This window comes from Ambystoma mexicanum, chromosome 11 (genome assembly GCF_040938575.1).
Source record: "Ambystoma mexicanum isolate Mex_15411 chromosome 11, UKY_AmexF1_1, whole genome shotgun sequence".
NCBI lineage: Eukaryota > Metazoa > Chordata > Amphibia > Caudata > Ambystomatidae > Ambystoma > Ambystoma mexicanum.
This window is the reverse complement of record NC_090934.1, coordinates 1,007,514,717-1,007,533,103: the sequence shown is the minus strand read 5'-3', so window position 1 is coordinate 1,007,533,103 and position 18,387 is coordinate 1,007,514,717. Positions and strand designations below refer to the sequence as shown.

General features: G+C 47.8%; 1 protein-coding gene across 1 annotated transcript in view; it reads left to right on the top strand.

The window, feature by feature from the left end:
* The window catches only part of ADAMTS7 (ADAM metallopeptidase with thrombospondin type 1 motif 7), a 752,931-nt gene that overhangs the window by 140,204 nt on the left and 594,340 nt on the right, over positions 1-18,387 (top strand). The window contains exon 2 of the mRNA XM_069624204.1: positions 6,931-7,292. Coding sequence (XP_069480305.1) covers positions 6,931-7,292 — 362 coding nt within the window. The remainder of the gene's footprint in view (positions 1-6,930; positions 7,293-18,387) is intronic.

The following is an 18,387-nucleotide window of genomic DNA, read 5'->3' as shown; positions in this document are numbered from 1 at the left end:
CCGCTGCCATAAGCCCTTTCCCTCTGGGCTCTCTACCTTATAGCCCTGCTCCTGTGGGCTTGCTCATTGCTTTCCTGCTCCTCTGAGCTCTCAACCTTGTTCCTTACTGTCCTCTGCTATCCAATCCTGTTACACGACTTTCCATTCATTTCCTTCTGCTAGTTTGCTATCAACTTCCTTTCCCTGGATTTGTCTGTAAGTATCTTCTCTTGTACTGTTTGTAGACCCTTTTGTACAGAGCTTGTCTGTTGGTTTCCATCAGGCAATCTCTGCCCCTTCCCTTGTCTCGTTTCTACGTTACAGACACCCATAGCTGTTGTTCTAAGCCATGAGCAAACAGCGTGGGCCTCTGTTATAGCAAACTGTGCAGAAGGCTAGAGTTTTTCCTAAGGTCCCTTGAATACTCTTTTCCTGTATCTGCATACACCCCTAGAGGGAATCCATTCTGTAGTACTTTATTCCTTGCTACACTTGATTACTCTTCGTTCTCATTACTTTCAGCTGTGTGTGTACTTATCTGTCCACCTTACTTCGGCACAACCACCCAAAACTCTTCCTGGGTGTTCTGTGCCTCTCTTTACAGGGTGTCATCCCGTGACAAGTAGGGAGGGGGAATGTGTTTTTGATAGCACCTTTCAACTAAGATGGTGGTGTTTTCTGTTTAGCAGCAATTTTACAACTATAGTTCGGGTTCCCCTGACGTAACTTGCAGATCTTCAGGGCCACTTGTGTCAAAGTGAGGGGCAGCAGGAGGCTAGGAGGGGCACCACGATAGAGGGTGGAATTAGGGGTCAAGTGCATAAATCTACAATATATTTAGTTTTTAAAAACTTGTCTGTCATTTGTTAATTTGTCCCCCGGTAGTCTACTGTTCTGTTGAATTTGTCGTAATTGGCAATCGGTATGAGCTTTACTTAAGTGAACTGAATACAAATGTACAATATAAATAATGCCTCTTTTTTCTTGCATTAGGTTTCAACATTTTAACCTATTGGCCTCCTATGATTTCTATATTTGTATTTACAATGTTTCACTAAATATTGAGTTTTCTACACAGTGATTATGTCAGAAGTCTTTGGCTTGATTCACCCTAGAACCAGACAGCTGTACATGTCGCTCTGCCTTCTTTATGACCCTCATCAGGGGACGAGCCAGTCTCAGAATGTTGGTGGAGCTGGATGACATTGGTGAAAGCTGGTCGTGAGTTGGGCCATTAGCCCATTGTGCTATCAATCCCCCTTCCTTTTTAGCCCAGGTGGCAGAACAGCTACTACACCTTCCTTTGACTCCTTAATTGCATCGTTCACCCCAATTCAGAGGCTATTTAATTTCATAAAGCGATGGTAGTCATTGGAGATGTGGGCCATCTAAAGGCTGAGCCCAGCAGTTAAGCCTTTGGCGTCATCATAGGGGGTATAGGCATATCGCCTGGGCAGGCGTTTGTCCTCTTGCACTGTACATTTGCAGCTGCTGCCATGTTAAATATTGCTTAAATGTAAATGCTCTGCTTTCACAGGTGTTACATTTGACAGGCTCTTGTGGGAGCACACCCTTTCCCGTTAAAGCACCAAGCTCAACATCCTGGCCGAGTCCTGCTTTCAACTGGCAACCTCCTCAAAGTGGGAGGGCTTAAGCCCTCCCAAGCCACGGGCTGGCGCCTCGCCTTATGTTCAGATGCAGTGTTTCTTACATGCCTAAGCATTTGATTCCCCGCCGGTTTGCATGCCTGCCTCCTTCAGACCTGAAACTCAATGCTTAGGGAGTGCTTCACTCAGCCGCAGGTCTCATTCCTCAGGATTGATGTGCCCTGCTCTGCCTTGTGTCACAATCCCCATGAATGCCATGCCTCATACAGCCTAGCAGGTAGATTTACAAGAACACATTGACCCGCTCTGCCTCAAATTACAGTCAAGGGGCCTCATTATAAGTTTGGTGGTGCAGGAATAGTGGCAGTAAAAGTGGCAGTTATTCCGTAACCGGCACTTTTCCCGCACCGCCAAACTACATGTCTGCTGGTGGGGTTTGACTGATTTATCTCCAGCCAAGAGCTAGGGGTAAATCAGACTGCCACTGGCCAAAATAAAGCCAGCATCACTGGCATTACCAGTGCCGGTGATACCGGCAATTGCCCCCATGGAGTGAAATGTGGAATGACCGCCATTGCCGGCAGCTGTGAAATCCCGTAATACTGGAAAATCAGGTGCTGGTAAAAGTAGGTCCGTTTGCGGGTATCCCGCATTATCGGCAAACTCCTAATGAGGGCCTCACTGGACTTTGTATCTCAGGGACTGTGGGTCTTGATGCTCAGGGACAGTGCGCCTCGCTTAATCCCCCCGGGTCTTGAGCCTCATGAATGGCATACATGGTTCTTCCTCAGCTCCCTCCCCTCAAGATGGGCTGCCTTGCCTCTGATCAGGATCTTACCCCTGAAGATGACAAGCCTCTCAGCCATTGATGTCGAATCGTGGGAATGTAATGCTTGGCTTCCCCATACGTTTTCTTGCCCAGGAATGTCATGTTTTCCTCTGCCACAGATTGTCCACTGAACCCTGGGATTCCACCTGTTTTGGGGCACCGTTGCTGGAATTGGGAATTCACTGCCCCAAACCATCAGTGCCAAGTGTTTCAGCTTTCACTCTGCTCCTGTTTGACGTGCCAAGTGTTCTTTCAGCATCGTTTCCTAGTTTGCAGTGTATTTGTACAGGTTTTTTCTTCTTACTGATTTTGGATCCATGCGTTGACCTTTCCAATACCCAACCCCGTAATTGATGCGCTGCTTCTCGATTGGCAAAATGGCGGTTTGAGAAATCCACCGCTTTTCCTATAGGCAAGAAGTGGGACTCTGTGCTCAACAGAGGCATCCGCAGACTTCAGCACACGAGGCACATTGTATAGCTGACGTGGGACACTTTGCTTCTGTTGTGAAGTGGGGCTTCACATAGATGTTTCATATCCCTTCCCCGCCGCCCTCTGCTTGGCGTGTTACAGTAGCTTCCCACGGCGTGCAAGGCCTGGCGGTTCGAGTGCACATTCCCAATCCGGGAGCTCCACCCCCAGGAAGCTCACGCTTCCAGGATGTTGACTTGCGATGTCCCAGTCGTCCTCGGGGAATATGTTACATTGTCTTGTGCAATGGTCCGTGACTAAGTTCCAAGCTTTTTGTCTACCGTTATCAAACCTGCAATGCGTTTTGATGTTGTGCCTGGGAGCCGGCGGTGGAGGCAGGCAGGCAGGCCAGTAAAGGCTGCAGTGCATTGTGCAGTCACTGGCTTTTCCCACCTCGAGTGCATTATCCAATAGCAGCCTGCAGTAATTAGAACATGAGATTGTAAGTAGGCACTGAAAAACCGAGAATGCTGCATGGGCGGCTGGGGCACTGCCAGCAAGCACAGTGGTCGAGAGGCAGAGGTGGACGAACCTATAGGGAACTCTGGAGATTTCCGGGTGGGCCTCTGCACCACAGGCGCCCTCTTCTGTGAGTGCCCTGGTTTTCTGCTCCTCTTACACACTCTCCTATGCACCATTCCTTTGAAGTACAGTTTGTTTTAAAGCTTCCAATATGTTATTGCTTACTTTTAAGACCCGTTTTGTGTCTGTTTTAGTTATATTTAGCTACTTTTAATCCACATATAAGAGCACATGCGTTTAAAAATGTACTGTTTGGCCCCATTTATTACAAATGTTCTTGTGGGAAAACCCCAAGCCCTGCTTGGTGTGGTTGGACTTGCTCATATGGTGTAATATGGGGCCACTTTGAGTCCCTAGGCTGGGACTCTTTTGGTTCCCAGTCCGCTCCTATAGGGCTGCAGCAGTTATGTAGTGAGTTGTTACCCCTATTGCACCCACCCTGCCTGCAGCGCGGGGGACATGGCAACGCATGGGCACCCCCTAGGTCAGATGCACTACTTTGGCCACTGCTGAATTGCACATTGCTGGGCAGTGGCTCATCGCTGCCCTAGGTCTTCGCTGCACTGTAAGCCACCTGCCTGTACCTCTCACTCCTAGTGCACCGCCTTCAGCCGCCTCCGGTGAGCGGAAGGAGGCTTATGTGCTCTGAATGCCTCGAGCAGCAGTTTGTACCTGCATTATGGTCAGCACTCTGGTGCCTTCAAAGAAATATGCTGCATCATCACTTCCCAGCCCGCCAAAGCCCCCCCAGTCTCCTCTCGTCCAGCATCAGACGGGACAAGGGTTTATCAGCTCATGGATATGCTAAATGCACACATGCTTATGAATTCTGGAAAATTGGGTATATAGGAAACTCACAATGTGTGTAACTGGGTATTATTGAAAGCGATGATGTATATCAGTAAAGCCGCAAATGCTGTGCTAGCTAGGCTTGTGGGAAACTATAGCGCATGTGCCGATTGGACTTGACTGTAAATATCAATGATGGGCTAACTTAGCATAATGGAAACTGTAAAGGTGGTGCTGGCTAGACATAATATGAGCTGCCACAGACCCCTCGATGTTGGGTGATGGGGTTCACTATTACCTATGTTACCTCGCAGGGTGCAATAGTGACGCTGCCTGATGGGGTAGTTACACATCATCCCTAAATTCCCATGGCTGGAGAGCCCCTTCACCACACTGTACGGGGTTACATCTCTTTGCCACAACAATGGCCTAACAATTCTTTTGGGGAGATCGCACTGCAAACCTTAAAGAGCTCTTTAAATGTTATCCTGAATAGAACGGTATGGGCTGAATGCGTGTTATTTCACATGACACAGCATGTATAATGGACCATCTTTCTGCTTTATACTTTTTACTGTATCCGGCGCAGTTTCTCCTCCATTATAAAATTGTGTATGCTGTGAAACCAGTTTTTATACAAGACACACCATTGTCTGATAGGCAAGTGCCACAGAGGAAAACTGCTCGTTTGTCTGCAGGGGGTCCTTAACATGCAGCAATATATGGTCAGTTTTACATTAGAACTGTATCTGAATCCTTCAGCTCCAAAGGTGATAAAACAATGTGTTGTAAAATGCACCGTTCCACCCAATGATTGTTGCAATACTTCTTGGGGGAGGTCGCTCAGCTTTTAACTGAGATGGTTGGACTCACTCACATAGTGACATATGCGGCCAGTTTTAAAAAGAAAGAATCCAGGGCGCTTTCGGATTCCCAGTCCTTCAGTGAAATGGAATCGCTGTGATGGACTTGTTGCTGGTGGGAGGTGTTGGATGAAGGAAGCTGGGGTTTGTGGTCCTGTACAGAAGGCAAAGTTGATCTACCTTTTTGGGATGCTGTGCCCCCAAGCCTAGTGACATCAGTGAGGAGGTGCTTTGGTAGGAATTTGGTACAAGGGATCCCGGGGGTTGGGGAGTAGAAGCCATCTTGCACTGTCCTGCTCCTATGCCCCATTGACGACTGGATGGCAACCAATGGCCAGGCCTGTACTACAGAGACATTTGCTGACGAGGATTGCCTACATTCCGAAGTAGTGCTGGACGGGCCGGATGGGTACAGGCATTTTCCAGGTTAGGTTGTTGGGCATGATTTTGACTGTTTCACGTGCTATAAGGCTGAGCAACAACAGTCTCTCAAACAAGTCAACCTTCCACTTGGCTTTCGTTGTATGTGTTCTCTGAGGGGCGTTGGGGAGGGGAGCGAAATGGGGCCGGGGGAACTGGGGAGCACATGTTCAGGGTTAGCTGCTACCATTAAGGAACCACACAGTTTCTCTGGCCAATAGGACATAATCATTAAACGTCCATCAACCAAAAACCAAAAATAATGCACATGACAATGGGGACCATGACACCCTGCACAATTAGCAACCACCATGTATAACTTAGCACTACAGGGCCAGATGATCAAAGCTTTGCACTGGTGCAAAAAAGTGGAGCAAATGAATTTAGCACCGATTTTACTGCTTATATAATGGGGATTGCAGCAAACAGATTTAGCCCCAACTTGTAATATCTAAAATAAATTCACAAGGGTCAAACTTAAACAGACTGTTTTATTTACTATGTTTGATATATAACATGAAAAGAAATGTAGCAAACAGATTTCTTTGTATGGTATGCAGCAAGCATAGTACAAAAAAAGTATGATGTATTTGTTCCCCAGTGCAAATGTTTTGAGATGATACGGATTGTGCAAAACCTGTTTGCTCCATTCTATGATATGATATGATATGGCATTTGTAACGCGCCTATACACAAGTGTTTCAAGGCGCGAAAACCACATATATTATCAGAGCATGTGCTCACTTTTTATCATCAGTGCACATCTTTCGTAAACTGGTCACAGAAGTAAAATGAGGCAGATAAGTAGCACCAGTCTTATTTGCATTATCAGCATGGGTTATAGTAAATGGCCCTGGCCTTAGATCTCCCTCTGCATGGTTCTCTTTCCAGTGTGATATTGGGTGCCACTGCCAATCAAAGGATATCTTGATCAACTAGGAATTGTTAAATACAGAGTGGAGGATTCCACTTGCAGCCAGAAAGGTAAATCATTGGAAGTCAACTGTATACATCCATTTTAGGCCGGGGCACACCAGACTTTCTGTAATAGTCCCCTTTACTTTCCGCACACCTTTTCTTCTTCACACTGTCTCTGAAGATCGCGAAGCCCTCTGAGATCTGTGATGTAAAACATGGCTTTGCATTCAGTATATATGCAAAAAAAATCTGTTGAAACTTGCACTAATTTGGCCTAGTTTTCTAAAACCTTTCCCCAGCGAGGAAATTCCCTTCCCATGCGCCACCTTTTAGGTGGTGAAGCTCATTTGCAGACTGGTTTGACAACATTTTCCGGGGCTGCTTTTTTCCCTATCTTTCATGCGCATTTCCTAGTGTCCTGTAAAGTTTGTGGTTTTCTTGATTATCTTTTGCCTGATTCATGTGTGATCTATTTAAATATTTAGTTTTAAGATCCTGGCGTTTTGATTCTGGTGTTTTTTCTCTGATCTAGAAATGCGCCTTCCACATTATCCGGACTATGATATTGTGCATCCTGTAAAGATGGATAGTAGCGGATCCTTCCTGACCTTCGACCTTGCCAGTCGCAACATCTTGAAGCGGAATCTGGACTCCATGGACAGTGCTTCCGTCCGCCTCTACTATGGATTCAACTACGGGGGCCAAGAGCTGCGCCTTAATCTCAGCGTTAACCCCAGTCTTCTTGCCCCAGGATTTGTCTGTGAGCGGCGGTACGGTGGGATTGCGCAGGCGCAGATCCAGCACAAGGTTGCCAACACATGCCATTTGCTGGGGGAGATCCGGGATCATGCTGGGGAGACTGGACTGGCAGCTGTGAGCAGTTGCAACGGGCTTGTGAGTATGAAAGTATATTTGTTTAGTTCCAAAGACCAGTATTACACTGTCACATTGCATACTAGTCTATTGTCAATCAGTCTTGGTCTGTCATATAGGCTCGGACTGGCTATAGGGCAATAGGGCAATGTCCACCTGTAGGTGAGAATGGGTATTGGTTTCAGTCACACACTTTGCAGGTGGTGACATTGTTTCCTGGTAGCTCTCTTGCTGTCCTGTCAAGTCAACTGTGCAGATGTCAGTGCCTAGAGATAAATCTGGGTTGGGATGCCTTACACTGTGATTGTAAGTGTCATGAGGTGGCAGTGGTCTGCGGAGTTGCCCAGAGCAATGCCAGATGTTAGGATTAATTGCAAACCTTCCAGCCATTACCTCTTTTGTTTTGCGTAGGTCACCCGGAGTGGGACGGGTATGCCCAGACGTGGGTCCCGTACCTGCTGGGCCTAGAGACCCAAGCTACTGCTCGCTGAGTAGGTCCAAAAAGGCCGAAACATGTTTGGGGATGCTTGTGGTCTCGTGCAGAAGGGACGTGACCAAGCAGTTTGGGCTGGACTGCCCCTTTTACGGTGGGACCAAGTCTGATTTGCATGTGGCCTTTCCCCTTTTGTAATGGCTTGGCAGGCAAAGAACGATGGTCTGGAGGGTTGCCGAGAGCAATGCCAGAGGTTAGGATTCATTCCAAACCTTCCAGCCATTACCTCTTTTGTTTTGCGTAAGCCACGCTGTGCCTCGAGATGAAAGCTGGGCTGGGATGCCTACCACTGTGGTTGGGAGTATCTTGAGGTGTCAGTGGGGAAGTCACGCTGTGCAGATGTCAGTGCACCAAGATGAAAGCTGGGCTTGGATGCCTACCAGTGTGGTTGGGTGTGTCTTCAGGGGGCAGTTACGCTGTGCAGATGTCAGTGCCTCGAGATGAAAGCTGTGTTGGGATGACTTCCTCTGTGGTTGACAGTGTCTTAAGGGGGCAGTGGGGCAGTCACGCTGTGCAGAAGTCAGTGCCTCGAGATGAAAGCTGGGCTTGGACGCCTACGACTTTGGTTGGGAGTGTCTTGAGGGGGCAGTCACACTGTGCTGATGTCAGTGCCTCGAGATGAAGGAGGGGCTGAGATGCCTACGACTGTGGTTGGGAGTGTCTTGAGGGAGCAGTCATGCTGTGCAGATGTCAGTGCCTCCAGATAAAAGCTGGGTTGGGATGCCTTCCTCTGTGGTTGGCAGTGTCTTGAGGGGGCAGTGCGGCGGTCACGCTGTGCAGATGTCAGTGCTTCGAGATGAAAGCTGGGCTGGGACGCCTACCACTGTGGTTGGGAGTGTCTTGCGCAGCAGTGGGGCAGTCACGCTGTGCAGATGTCAGTGCCTGGAGATGAAAGCTGGGCTGGGATGCCTACAACTGTGGTTGGGAGTGTCTTGAGGGCACAGTCACGTAGTGCAGAAGTCAGTGCCTTGAGATGAAAGCTAGGCTGGGACGCCTACCACTGTGGTTGGGAGTGTCTTGCGGGGCAGTGGGGCAGTCACGCTGTGCAGATGTCAGTGCCTGGAGATGAAAGCTGGGCTGGGACGCCTACGACCGTGGTTGGGAGTGTCTTGAGGGCGCAGTCACGCAGTGAAGATGTCAGTGCCTCGAGGTGAAAGCTGGGTTGGGACGCCTACCACTGTGGTTGGGAGTGTCTTGAAGGGGGAAGAGGGGCTGTCACGCTGTGCTGATGTCAGTGCCTGGAGATGAAAGCTGGGCTGGGACGCCTACAACTGTGGTTGGGAGTGTCTTGAGGGCGCAGTCAAGCGGTGCAGATGTCAGTGCCTCGAGGTGAAATCTGGGTTGGGACGCCTACCACTGTGGTTGGGAGTGTCTTGACAGGGTAGTGGGGCTGTCACGCTGTGCTGATGTCAGTGCCTGGAGATGAAAGCTGGGCTGGGACGCCTACAACTGTGGTTGGGAGTGTCTTGAGGGCACAGTCACGTAGTGCAGAAGTCAGTGCCTCGAGATGAAAGCTAGGCTGGGACGCCTACCACTGTGGTTGGGAGTGTCTTGCGGGGCAGTGGGGCAGTCACTCTGTGCAGATGTCAGTGCCTGGAGATGAAAGCTGGGCTGGGACGCCTAAGACTGTGGTTGGGAGTGTCTTGAGGGGGCAGTCATGCTGTGCAGATGTCAGTGCCTCGAGATGAAAGCTGGGATGGGACGCCTACCACTGTGGTTGGGAGTGTCTTGAGGTGGCAGTGGGACAGTCACGCTGTGCTGATGTCAGTGCCTGGAGATGAAAGCTGGGCTGGGACGCCTACGAAAGTGGTTGGCAGTGTCTTGAGGGGGCAGTCACGCTGTGCAGATGTCAGTGCCTCGAGATGAAAGCTGGGATGGTATGCCTATGACTGTGGTTGGGAGTGTCTTGAGGGGGCAGTCACACTGTGCAGATGTTAGTGCCTGGAGATGAAAGCTGGGCTGGGACGCCTACGACTGTGGTTGGGAGTGTCTTGAGGGGGCAGTCATGCTGTGCAGATGTCAGTGCCTCGAGATGAAAGCTGGGATGGGACGCCTACCACTGTGGTTGGGAGTGTCTTGAGGTGGCAGTGGGACAGTCACGCTGTGCTGATGTCAGTGCCTGGAGATGAAAGCTGGGCTGGGACGCCTACGACTGTGGTTGGGAGTGTCTTGAGGGGGCAGTCACGCTGTGCAGATGTCAGTGCCTCGAGATGAAAGCTGGGATGGGACGCCTACCACTGTGGTTGCGAGTGTATTGAGGGCACAGTCACGTGGTGATGATGTCAGTGTCTTGAGGTGAAAGCTGGGCTGGGACGCCTACCACTGTGGTTGGGAGTGTCTTGAGGGGGCAGTCACGCTGTGCTGATGTCAGTGCCTGGAGATCAAAGCTGGGCTGGGACGCCTACCACTGTGGTTGGGAGTGTCTTGAGGGCGCAGTCACGCTGTGCAGATGTCAGTGCCTCGGGATGAAAGCTGGGCCGGGATGCCTTCCCCTGTGGTTGGAAGTGTCTTGAGGTGGCAGTGGGACAGTCCCACTGTGCTGTTGTCAGTATTTCGAGGTATGTGACCTGGTAAACGGAGGTTCTCGTGTTTGGCCTCCATCCTCTCTTGAAGCTGTGCTGTACAGTGGGCGCTTTGTGACGGGCTCCTGCGCTTGCCAAATGAATCCCTCGTCCATGTGAGCACCACCCCTTTGACTTCTGGAGGCGTGGGCCCGGCGGAAGCATAGGATCCAGTTTTTATATAATTTGATGTCATCTCTTTGTTAGAATGATTCCATGGTCCTCCCTGGGGCGGCCTTCGGAAGCCTGGCCTTCCAAGCGGGAACATCTGCGCTGGGATTTCCTTCCCCGGCTCTGCTCGGTTAATAATAGCTCATCTCGTGTCTTTTCGCTGCTGTTTGACAAGTGTGTTTTCTACGGTCACGTGTTCTCTTTGTTGGGGTTTCCTGGTGACAAATACTTGCCACATAACACAAGGCCGTGTAAAGTGTGTCTGAGTGTGTAGCAGTCTAAATTCAGTTTGCATTAATGTTGCACTCCCCAGAGGAAGTTTTCTTCATTTTCTTTTTTCATAATCCACTTTTATGAGATGGCAATGGAAGGGCCTGCTAAATAGGCAAGTGATCGTTTGTTTGTTTGTTTTTATTATTTATAATGATCGAGCGTACCCGGGGCTATCTGGGCGCAACCTTTACAAGAATTTTCGAAGCTTAGTTACCGTACAGATAATATACATAGTACAAGAATTGAATACAACAATGTTATGTACATAGCATTAATGGACCAGCAGAAATGGCAGTTCGTTATAAACATGTAAGCATACAAGGAGGGCACACAGGTTACAGTTTGTGCAGGTAGTGCTGGGCACTTCATGGTATTAGTGGGTCTCCAGTTTCAGCCAGGAGACTACCAGGGAACGGAAGTTCTGATAGGGCATGTCTACTCTAAGGTTTGTAGGCAGGGAATTTCATAGCTTGGCAGCTTTTACCGCAAAGCTGTTGCCCCCTATGGTGGCTCGTTTGTAGTGGGGAACAGATAGACAGTTTTTGTGCCCAGGTGATGTGCCCAGGTTCAGGAAACCTATGTCCAGCGATTTATGTTACCATTGATTAGAGCTTGCTGTTCACAAAAGTCATTGAAGCCCATGGAGTGAGTGGGTGATGCCTACCCCGTCAGAGTGGCATGCTGCTATTGCTGACGTCATCAACAGTCCCGGATGCCGTTTTTGGTGACCCTGTGTTTCATCTACTGCATTGTTATTTGATGTTACAAGTGACCACATATGTGATGCGGTCAGAGTTGCAGTGCAGTGTGTCAAAGTTGGAGATCGAAGTAAAAAAATCACTTGAATTGTTTGCGAGCTCAACTTCAAATCTCACGTCACAGTAATTGTAACCTTCGTTGGTGAATCTGTCTTTATGAAATACACTGACGTCTTTAAAAAAGCCATTAACAGCATTTATATTGCATATCCTTTGTGCATTTTATGATGTGTTGTTATGTTTTGGGAGCATTTCAAAGCTTTGTGCTTCTGCTGAATTTCATTAGTTTTTTTTATAAGGTATATTCCTTTGATGAAAAACATACACCTATGTTACATCAGCTAACGTTTCTTATTCTTGAAATTAATGGATTTCTTCCCTATCAGTATATTATGCAACAGCACTTCATAACATTACATCAGCACTTCATAACATTACATCAACACTTCATAACATTACATTTAGCTGAGAATGGCAAAAAGGCCAGTCCGTGGCCGCCTGGTCATGCCATAAAGAAACAATGCTGCCTTTTTACGTGCTAAGCTGAGAGGAGAGAGCCGGGGCGTGCCCATCTAGGGTCCCTTCTCCTGTAACATGGGAGCAGTCCAGGGTAAATGCGTGACGAGCCCCCTTGCTGCCCATTCACCATTAACATGGAAGTAGTCAATATTAAAAGGGGCCAAGAGCCTACCTTCTGACTCCTCCATTTGTAACATGGAAGTAAGCATGGGCTATCAAATCTCAAAACAGTAGAATTTCCAAGATTTTGATCTCGAGTCGAACATTGCAGGTTTTCCATGAGGTTCAAAATATGAGGTTCTACTGAGTTCGACCACACGTCTGTAAAGACAGAAGAGTATAAACTGTGCACAATCGATGTTAGGCCTTTGAAGCAACTCAGGCTTACTAGGATAGGGGTTTATAGTTAGGGCATCACTGGTTAGAGTAGGTTTAAAATATCCCAAGGCCTAGGTAGAGGTAGGAAATTAGGTTGGAATTTATTTTGGCAGTTGGGCATTGGTGACACACAATTTGTGGGTGGATGTATCAATTGTGGGTGGTGGTGCTGTACAACACCACATGTGTTTTGTAGGCATAGGAAAAGGGAAAACACAGATAACCCCACATACATTTATTAGCTGGAGAAGGGCAAAGAAGAGAGAACCTGTGTGCATCTAGAAGGCGTTGAAGGCCAAAGTATATTCTAATGGAGTATCCCGGGAGAGAAACACCTGAATAGGCTTACCCAGCCTGGCTTGCAACCATATCACTATCTACAGAAAGACCTGTCCACGATGTGCCAAATGCAGATTCCACTTAACGTGTGGACCTTGCATTTGACATGTCGTGGGTTAGTCTTTTTCGTAGATAGTCCTATAGATGGTCAAAGCAGTGAGAACCCCTTGTCCATTCTGTAGGTGGAGGAGAAGACCAAAGCACTGAGAACTCCACATGCATTTTGTATGATGCAGAGCTCTGAGAACGCCGTTGTGCATTTATCAGGCAGAGGAGAAGGCCAAAGCACTGAGAAATCCATATGCATTTTGTAGGCGGGGAGAAGTCCAAATCACTCAGAAACCCTGCTTGCTTTTAGTAGACAGATGAGCAGAGCAAAGCACGTAGAACGCTGGGTGCATTTAGTAGGCGTAGCACAAGGCCAAAATACAGGGATCAAAGCATTGAGAACCCTATTTTCATTTATTGAAAGGAAGTGGTCTATTAAATTCATATTTAAAATTGGAGAGGGGGTGGGCACCACTCTTCACTACTGTTATTTGTAATTCTTGATTGTAAATAAGTTGTTGGTGCTAGTTTATGGTACACTTAGAGGTGCAAGCCAACAATGTCACCCACGCATCAGGTGATCAAAATGTATCACTGGTACAGAGACAGGGGCACAAACCAACAGTATAGGCTGCACACTTGTTCAACAGCTAGAAATGCTGTACTTTGTGAGCAATATAAACCAATGGTTTATAGGGTTTTTCGACTATTTGTGAAAGTAATTATCTATGCGTTTCACATGGAGATGGTGGTAACAATTATTTGACACATGAGCAGGCAGACAACAACGGGCAATGCGTTTTCGGGCCGCAAGTGTTCCTTCTTCAGGGTGAGAGCTGTATGGCACGACAAAAGAAAAACAAAACCATAAAATAATGAGATAAAAATCACACATTTGCCTGATGTGACAAAAAGGGGGTATCAACTGGCAGTTTTGAGAAAATACCTGGCCTGTATAAATAAGAAGAAAAGAACAGCGACCAACGAAGGTTGAACCATCTAGAGTTCTAAAAAAGGGAAAGGAAAGAAATAGGTGATTAGTGCTGAATGCGATGCAGAACGAGTGCAAAGAAAGTGAAGAGTACTCCAAAAATGATGACATGCTTGAAACAAGAGGTACAACACTGGTGAGAAGGCAGATCAGGTTGTTGAACAAAAGTTCAACATTCTCAGTAGCTGTGACGAATCCACTGCCGGGGCACCAGAGGTCCAGGGATGAATATCGGTTTCTAAACCATCAATCAACCCCACACCTCTAGTACACCAGAAGGGATCAGAACAGATTGGAATACAAGTCAATTAAAAAACCTCCTTGTCCAATTTTGGTAATGTAGATGGAACGGCAGGCTTATCTCTGCCATGTTGCGGATCGTTGGTTAGTTGCAACACAGTGAAAATACAATTATTAACCAATGCCAAAAGGGACTGTCCAGTTAAGGATGTATACAAATATCTACTTTATTATTGCTAAAACAGACAGTTCTAGCACACTAATAAATACAACCCACCCTGTAAAGGAACACAGAGGACAGACAGTTTCACGGAGGAAAGGGGCGCACTCTGGATACTGATAGGAGGGTAGTTGGTAAAGTAATCAGGCTTACTGTTCAAGGTTATTGGTTTTAGCACCAAAGGGGCAAAGGGTCGTAACTGTCTCTAGGGGCCTTCGGAGAAGGACCGGGGGGGCTGAAACACAATGTACCTGGTGCTAAAGAAGTTCTTGGTGCTTGACAGCGTCAAGGACGGTTGCAGGGCACTCTGCAGCCCTTGAGACAGCTGTGGGTACCAGGCGGCAGGCAGTTAGGCAAGCGAGGCTGGACGGACGTCTGCAGGCTGTCCAGCACGGTGGCTCAGGGCCAAGCTTCGTTGTCTCTGTGCTGGTTGGTGGATCTGGAATGCTGGTCGAGGCCTCTCGGACGGCTCTGGTGACTGCGGCGTGACAACAGTCAGCGTTGCAGCCGGACGTGGTTCGGGGGCTCAATTGTCTCGAAATTGTCCTTAAAAGAAGGACGCTGGATGATGCTTGTGTGGCACTCCTAGCTTCTTCGCAGGGCTCGTGTCCTTTCAAGGTGGACGGGCCAAAGCTCAGGGGAGTGTTTGCAGGCAACACCCTTGTCCTTTGTCCGGAGACTCTCCGGTACTTCCCACCTAGAAAGCTTGCTTGCAGAACCTAGCAGGGCATGCTGTGTGCTGGCTCAGTACCGGTTCTGGAGCAGTTGGACGGGACCTCTGAGTCTGGTATCTCCCTCTGTTCCCTGGGAGATGTTTAGGGGAGGGATCTTGCTTCCCTCTTGGAACTCCTGCCCTTCCTTCACTGGCGGAAGATGTAAGGTAGAAAATTAGAGAGAGGCTCCTGGGTGGAAGGACAAAAGGACTAAACAAGGATATGGAATAAAGGCTGTCCTTCCACTTAACAATTTAACATACTTTTAATCTTGTATGCACCAATTTTTCGCAATTGTCGCTGGGATAAGTCAGCCCTGGAACAGCCCTTCAAAGATCCTAATGTAGGGTGAATGCAAAATGTCAAAGTACAAGGTCTGGTCCTTACACCAATGATAAATGGAGCAAAACCATTGTTTGGAGGTTTAATTAAGGACTGGTATTGGTGTTGCCTTGTACTAATGCATTCGTAGGTTGCTTTCATGCATTGATCTCAGACAGTTTTATCATATACTGCTGTAAGCTTTTTTTAATGAATAATGTTTTAGCATTTGTTTTTCATAGTTGTGCATTTAAAACATAACATACAAGTTGCGAAACAATCGTGGGTAACAAAAAATAGGTATAGACCACGCAAACATCTATTTGCACTTCAGTGCTGGTGTATAGCATTTGACTACAAACCAATTCTTAAAGCATATTACAGCATAAAGTGATACAGGCATAACAGAAAATGAATTAGTGTATGCGTCGTATTTTTGTCAAAAAAGGCCAAGGCCTCTTACTCTCAGAATACCATAGCAGAAGCTGATAACAAAAGCAGAGCCCTCTTCAAAGTGGTCAAGCAGTGCAGCAACCCGCTGCCCATCTTTGCCATACGACACACCATCGAAATATCCACCGCCATCAACACCTTTTCAGCGACAAAATCAGCAAGATTTGCCAGCACATAGATGCCAGCTCTGCATCCACAGACCCACCTCACGTCCCTCCTTGCGAAATCTCCACACTCTGGACAACATTCAAGATACTCTCGACAGAGGACCTGGTAGAAACCCTGGCCACCCTCAAAGCCACATGGTATACAGATGACATCCTACCAGCATCCGTCCTCAAGACCCTCCCTGCAGAAGCTCTCCTTCCCTACCTGGAGATCATCAACAGCTCCCTAACCACAAAGGCACTTTCCCATTGACCCTAAAAACAAGACAAATCCTGCCTCTACTAAAGAAACCCACTCTGGATCCCGACAACCTAGGTGACTGTCGCCCCATCACCTATCTTCCCTTCCTAGGTAAGATCATCGAGAAAGCAGTAGCTGCACAACTGCAGCAACACATTGACACCAATAATCTTCTCCAAACCCTGCAATCTGGATTCAGACACAGATGCAGCACAGAGACAGCAACGATACAGGTGGTCAACAATGCCATCAACATCCTTGCTGAAGGCCACACCTGCCTCATGGTTTTACTCGACCTCTCAGCCGTTTTCAACAGAGTAGACCACCAGATGCTTACGGACACCCTACATCGGTGCATGGGGATCAGCACCTTGTCCTACGCTGGTTCAAGTTCTACCTCGCTAACTGCAAGCAGTTTGCTCAGATGGACTCGACTAGACTGTCAATGCTACCCGTCACCTATGAAGTCCCGCAGGGTTCCATCCTCTCGCCAGTGATATTCAATATATACATGGATAAATGGAGACACTGGGAGCCCCCCTAGCAACATACAACATCCACCCATACGCTGATGAGCACAGCTATACCTCAAGATCGACTCCATCAAGGACATCCATAGGCTCAAAGCCTGCCTCTTGCTGATCCAGTCTTGGATGTTCAGTGCATACTTGAAACTCAACCCCAACAAGACCGAATTCCTACTCCTCACCAACAACACTGAACACCCAGACATACAGACCTGGCTATCAACCATGAACTCTGAGGGTTTCACACCTGTGCTCACCTCCTGCGCAAAGTCCCTCAGGTTCCACATCGACAAACCCCTCTCATTCAAGACACACGTAGCTAAGAAAATTAAGACAGTTTGGTATCAGCTCTCCCTCCTGTGAAAAATCAAGCCCTTCTTGATCCACCAGTCAAGCACTGGTCCTATCCCACCTGGATGGGTGCAATGCCATCCTCAAAGGCCTCCTGTCATCCTCCCTTGTACCCCTGGGAGGTGTTCTACACGCGGCTGCATGCCTCATCAAGGGTCTACGCAGATACGATTAGATTGCCCCGACCCTCATCGATCTTCACTGGCTCCCACTGCACGAACAAATCACCTTCAAGTCTTGCTGCATCAGGTCACCCAGCTAACTCGCAGAGAAACTCTGCATCTCTGGCATACAGTGCTTCGCTTAGCCCTCCACCTGTCACAAAGGGACTCTCACTTACTGATGAACATAAGCAATGTAGAAATCCACAAACAAATACAGTAGAGGAAAGCAGGGAAAGGCTGCAGATTTGGGTTTATTGTCAAACAGCTATGCTGAAATGAACAGAGAAACTGGCAGAGTATCCCATCCTAAAAAAAACTACCCCCCAAGCACAGACATCTCTGGGTTTTTGTAGTGTTCTGCACAATCAGGTTCATACAGAAAGAAAGCATGATATGTTTAGTCTGTTAAATTAAGCGCTTCCTCATAGAACACCCCCTGACCTCGGAGGCCATGGCTTAGCAGTATCAAAGTAAAAACAAACAAAAAAGACTAAGGAAGCTAGCTGAGAATGCACAATTTTGCATTCCATTTATCAAAGCTTGCAAGCAGATGAACAGACAGTACCCCAACAAGCCCACCACCCAATCTAACCCAACCCGCCTCCAATTTGCCTACCCCTAATATTCCCTTATGGTTAAGCCCCTTGCAATACATGTCACTTCTGTTAAACCTTTCCCGCGCCCAAAATAGAACAATGGCATCCCTTGTGATTTTCCAGAGCCTGTCATCTGTTTCCATCTCATCATCCCTTGTCACGTGATCATCAACTTCTGGGTTGGAAGCTGTGCTCTGACGACATCCGGCGTCCACCTCCTCAGGTGTGGCATGTAGGGCCACTGCCCTATGGCACGTTTCTGGCAAGGAATAAGACTCTATTGTTCTGACAGGTACGAACCAGCCAAATCCAAAGATGGATGCCCTAGTAGAGTAACCCCTAAACGCTCAAACCAGAAGAAATACAACGCACTAGGGAAGAAAGCCTAGCATACCTCTTGCCAGGAGAACAAGGTTTAATCTCACAAAAAGTACAAGTACGCGCCAGCAAAGAACTCTGCTGCCACGGAGCACTCTGACAAAAACAGTATGAGCAATAGCTTTTAAAGATCCACAGCGTCAAAACGGATGTACGTTACACAGGTTACAAATCCAGGTAGCTGGCTGGTGTGACCCTATACACATATAGCCTG